General features: G+C 34.0%; 1 protein-coding gene across 1 annotated transcript; it reads right to left on the minus strand.

Moving 5' to 3' along the window:
* Positions 1-383: 383 nt before the first annotated feature.
* LOTGIDRAFT_118824 (hypothetical protein) lies at positions 384-5635 on the minus strand (the record flags this gene model as incomplete). The annotated part of the gene is made up of 8 exons (XM_009056814.1): positions 384-662; positions 2124-2365; positions 2645-2771; positions 3473-3619; positions 4029-4165; positions 4342-4525; positions 4719-4952; positions 5438-5635. Coding segments are annotated over 8 exons (1548 nt in total), but the record flags the coding sequence as incomplete, so codon positions are not given.
* Positions 5636-6138: the final 503 nt, after the last annotated feature.

Raw genomic sequence — 6138 nt, forward strand, 5'->3', positions numbered from 1 at the left:
GTCGAAGCAAGTTAAGACGCTTAAGGACGCTTAATCACACGAATCACGTTTTATGTTGCTTGACTTCATTCACCGTTCGGTATTGTCATTCGCGTAACTTATCATTTCTCTATTTTCATCCACGTCGTTCTGTCCAATAATCTCGTCGGTTTCAACGACATGTTTTGTGTCGATAGACTTAAAAAAATTGAAAGTGGGGGGCCAAAATCGTTTCTGAAAAATAGAATTTTTACCAGCTTCAAAATAAAAGTATATGTATATGTGAACGGTTGTTTTTAAGGAAGTCGAAGCAAGTTAAGACGCTTAAGGACGCTTAATCACACGAATCACGTTTTATGTTGCTTGATCCATTCACCGTTCGGTATTGTCATTCGCGTGACTTATCATTTACTATTTTCATCCACGTCGTTCTGTCCAATAATCTCGTCGGTTTCAACGACATGTTTTGTGTCGATAAACTTATCGGTTTCAGGAGTGTAGTTCTTTTCAGTAATCTCACCATTTTCAACCACACAGCTCAGACCAATAGCTTCTTCTTTCTTTTCTGTAGGTACTGACCATTTCTCCACCGTAACTTTTCCAAAAACAACAAAACAAAGCGCACCAAACGTTAGAATTCCAGCAGTAAGAAAGAACATTTTCTGCCACTGTTCTCTAGTATTCTGAAAATATAATCGATGTCTCGTGATTTTGATTGATTCTATTCCTATATTGGGAATGTTTTACTGTGTAATAAGGTAAATTAATTTACTCTTTTCTAATGTCTGACTGAAGAGGCTTCTTAAACACCAAACCTCTTGCGCTGTAGTAATGATAAATCTGTATCTAGCTCCTTCGAACGGTATGCTTACGGTTTTATATGACATCAGATGTTCATAGAGCTACAGTATATGGTGTTAAAATACCAGCTATATTAGTTATACTTACATTAGGTGTAAATTGACCTACAGTATATGGTGTTTAAATACTAGATATATCAATTATACTTAAATTAGGTGTTAATTGACCTACAGTATATGCTGTTACAATACTAGATATATCAATTATACTTACATTAGGTGTACATTGACCTACAGTATATGGTGTTACAATACTAGATATATCAATTATACTTAAATTAGGTGTAAATTGAGCTACAGTATATGGTGTTAAAATACCAGCTATATTAGTTATACTTACATTAGGTGTAAATTGACCTACAGTATATGGTGTTAAAATACCAGCTATATTAGTTATACTTACATTAGGTGTAAATTGACCTACAGTATATGGTGTTAAAATACTAGATATATCAATTATACTTACATTAGGTGTACATTGACCTACAGTATATGGTGTTACAATACTAGATATATCAATTATACTTAAATTAGGTGTAAATTGACCTACAGTATATGGTGTTAAATACTAGATATATCAATTATACTTACATTAGGTGTACATTGAGCTACAGTATATGGTGTTAAAATACTAGATATATCAATTATACTTACATTAGGTGTAAATTGAGGTACAGTATATGATGTTAAAATACCAGCTATATTAGTTATATTTACATTAGGTGTTAATTGAGCTACAGTATATGGTGTTAAAATACCAGATATATTAGTTATACTTACATTAGATGTAAATTGAGCTACAGTATATGGTGTTAAAATATCAGCTATATTAGTTATACTTACATTAGATGTTAATTGAGCTACAGTATATGGTGTTAAAATACCAGCTATATTAGTTATACTTACATTAGGTGTTAATTGAGCTACAGTATATGCTGTTAAAATACTAGATATATCAATTATACTTACATTAGGTGTAAATTGAGGTACAGTATATGATGTTAAAATACCAGCTATATTAGTTATACTTACATTAGGTGTTAATTGAGCTACAGTATATGGTGTTAAAATACCAGCTATATCAGTTATACTTACATTAGGTGTAAATTGAGCTACAGTATATGGTGTTAAAATACCAGCTATATTAGTTATACTTACATTAGGTGTAAATTGAGCTACAGTATATGATGTTAAAATACCAGCTATATTAGTTATACTTACATTAGGTGTAAATTGAGCTACAGTATATGGTGTTAAAATACCAGCTATATTAGTTATACTTACATTAGGTGTAAATTGAGCTACAGTATATGGTGTTAAAATGCCTGGAAAGTTAGCTATAGTGTTACTAACTGTCATAATTTGTCCACCATGTGTCGGGGAAATATCAAACATATTCACCATTAAACCAACAAAGTTCAAAGAAAGAAAGGAAGCTGCTAAACACATTAACACCACAACGAATGCAGTTTGCTCGCAGTCAAAAAAACTCAAAGCTGTAAGTAAAATTGCTGGTACAACCAAACCTCAAAAAAGAAAAGAAAATTGGAGATTAGGAATGGAGCAAAAAGGATGAGAGAGGAGAGTACGTAGTTGCCGTAGAATTCTACCACAAAAACTCACACACAGAAACTGCTGCAAAGGTATAAGTGATCCCGTAGAAAATTAAACTAAACGTTTTTCTACCTATCCGAAACGTTCCCGCTAGTAATTACTAAAGAATTTAATAGGATTGAAATGCAGTGTGTACATCAGCTTGTGAATTCAGCTTCCGAATTGGAATTTTTATATGAAAGTATGCATACCTAAGAAAGTTGAAGACTTTCGAGATACTTTGAGACCGTATCTTTTCGTAATATTATCAAATATAACACCAGATACAACCAATTGTGTTGTTAAACATATAAATGGTAACATGGAAATGAATCCATTCTGAAAAAGGTAATCATCGAAATTCACCATTTATATTTTGGAAAGTCTGTAAAAGTGAAATGCTTTAATCAGTGAATTAAAATTGAAAATGATAATATAATAAATTGTCACCCATTGAAAAGTAACAAAACATTATTTCCATCTACTTATTATATTAATAAATAATATGGACTAATATAAATATAATAATTGGAGAAGCTCAGTTTATTTTTTATTCAATCAGAACTAAATAGCTCTTGTGCTAATTCTAATTCAAAACTCTTCGAAAAAGACCACTTTTATCAAAAGACTGTTTAGGATTAATCCCTTTATAGTGGTTTCTACAGGTGACTGGAGAGGATATGTTTATAAATTTCCAAGGGGAGAGGCCATCAACCATTTTAAGTTCACGGACTCCCACTCATCTAGTTCAGCCAGTGTTCTATTGTATATGTTTTGAACTTCATATTACTCATAAAATAAGCATTTCCAAACTCACACAAAACAAAATCTTGAATTGAATTATCTCACATATTCTGTTGCTCAAAGAGTAGGACACCTGGTGTGCTCTCGAATGACTCCATCAATATTTGGAAATCGAAGTAGGCATAATAAAGTGTCATTTACTGCACAATGTTAGGTCGGCACGTCGTCATTAGCCAAATCATGTAAGACGCTAAACTTAAATTCATTTTCTAAGCTTATTCCAAAAGTTAACTTACTGAAGCTGCTTCAAATTTCAGTACTTCTCTCATGTACAGAGGGAGACTAGTAAGCATGAGGTATAATCCCCAATTTAAACTGGTATGAGCTATAAATATAGACAGGACTGGTAACGATGTCAAAGCTCGACACCAAGGAACTGGTTCCTGAAATAAAACAAACCCATTACATCAACATCTAATGTTTTTTCTTCTATTGTGTTTTGTTCATGTTTAGACTTCGAAGTACTGAAAGGTTCATGATCTAAATATTCAAATATTTATGATCCTGGTCGAAAGATAACAATGTAATATTTGAAACAATATAACATATAAAATATTATCTTATTTATGGAGATGTATTGTTTTATTTTTGATTTTATTTCCCCTTGAACCAAAAAGAGTCGCCTGTGTCGTCTATACATAGTTCAGCACATCAATGATCTATATATATTATGTCATAAATTTGACTCAGCAGCTATATGAAGGATGGCTTCTCTAACGATAAATGACTGCGGGTCGAATTTTCAATTTGAGAACAGTATCCAATTTGACAGTTATTTCAAGATTATTTTACCTTCTTCTTTGTTAGTGCAGCAAAATCTATGTTGGAGACCAGGTATGCCTTTTCACTTGAACTGATAGAAGGATGTTTCAGTGGAGAGTCATATACAAATAAATACCATAAAATAACTAACATGAAACTTAAAATACCTAAAATATAATAACGTGTTTAGGGTATCCATTAACAGAAACGACTCTTTGCAGCAGAGACTCCAAGTGGTGATCTGCGGCCATATTGGATTTTGGGTGTCTGTGAAAAATCTCTAAATGTCCAATGACCAGTAGAGTCAGTGTTGATTGGTCAAAATACAAAAAAGGTGACGAACCTGAGACATAAAAAACCGATGGCCATCCACCGGCAAAACCATATTGGCATAGAAGACCAGATAAGGGGAATGCTATGACGTTACCAAATGTTACTCCTGCATATAATATGCTACCAATTCTACTCTTCTCCGCTGGTGGAGCCCATAATGATATAATGAAGAAATTCCCAGGAATACAAATAGACTGAAAAATCCAAACATTTGTCATCTATTAATTGATCTTATAACTACATACAACATGAACTTATTATTCAAATACCATTTATTCAGAATACTCTGAACGTATGCAATCAAATCAGCGGTCCATGTCTAAGAAACCTTTGCTTCTCACTACAAAGATCTTGGAACTCTTCCTATTCTTTACATAGTATACTTACATTTGTTACACCTATTAAAACCCGTAAAACAAATAAGGCCCATGGACTCCATAAAGCAGCTGGATGAGATAACATGGTTAAGATAGATATAGCTATGTAGAATGGACCGACAGCTTGTCGTACGCCCAATTTTTTAATCAGATATCCACCCAATATTTGACAGGTGATATAACCCCAAAACAAAGCACCCAACAGTAAACCTTGAATATTTTTGGTCCACACAAATTCTCCATCCTGAAATGAAAAAGACAAAATCTCCTTCAATTGCAAAAGTTTTTTTTAGAGTTTGACAGCCCGGAGCAAAGGCAGATGAGGAATATTTGCTATTCGTTTAGTTTGGTCCCAACCAGTTTCTCAGATGTGATGCACGAATGTAAGTAATATCGTCACTATATAGTAGGAACTGACATCTTATGTCTCTTTTATAGGAATTCATTCCGATCGCATTCGTTATTCACGTGTGGGGTATTGGGTGGAACGAGGCTGCCGGGCTAGGCTTTGCCCCTTCCACGAGGAAGCGCGGAATAAAGCTAACAGGCTGGAGAGCGAGGATAATGGCGGGGAGGCTAGAAAGCGGGAAAAAGGAAGAAAATTTTCCAAGCCCTCTCACCTTTTACTCATCTTCTGCAATGACCTTTACCTACCTGTCTGTAAACAGAAACTTCAGATGGAGTATTACACGTCTCTGGTTCAGGATGAGATTGATTACCATTTGATACGTTGTTGGCAAAGGTATATGAAAAGTTGCTGTTAATGATTATGGAAGAATTTAAGGCAAATTGTTCCTTTTCATTTTTTAAAAGTTCTAAGGCCGTATGATTCACCATACATACAATTGCCATACTTAGATTAGATCTTTGTAAAATAACATTAGCTCCACCCAGAAAACCGACCATAGCTATTCTGTACCGCACAGACCTCCACCAGGGAGGACCTGAAGAGAAAACATCACTGGATGAAATGTGGCATCGCCGATTGTAACATACTTATTGGACTCAAATCTAACAGCTAAGTATGGGAAAGGTCGTGTAGGTGACTGCCATCAAAAAGAACCTTTAATGATGAAATTATAAAATAATGGGTTTAATACTCTTTGTTATTTGTCTGTATTTTGAAATTCCAAAAGAAATCACAGATTCAGCGTTGAACAGATGCGACATTTTTTTCGCAAACTAAGAATTGTTTTCCTATTTCTATAGATGTCTTTTCTATACAGCAGCGTCTTAAGAAAAGACGACTCGTCGTGGATAATTCTGGACCTACATGGATCTGAAGGCTCAAATTTCAACGATGAGCTGTTACTGATTGGCTTAGTTCAAAAATTCCGTTTCGGGTATGATTGATCAAACAAAATGGCGCATCTGTTCCTTTAAATCTCCATTTTTTCTGACATGGTATAAATTAGCAAGACAAACCTAGT

Source organism: Lottia gigantea, assembly GCF_000327385.1.
Source record: "Lottia gigantea unplaced genomic scaffold LOTGIsca_29, whole genome shotgun sequence".
Lineage (NCBI taxonomy): Eukaryota > Metazoa > Mollusca > Gastropoda > Lottiidae > Lottia > Lottia gigantea.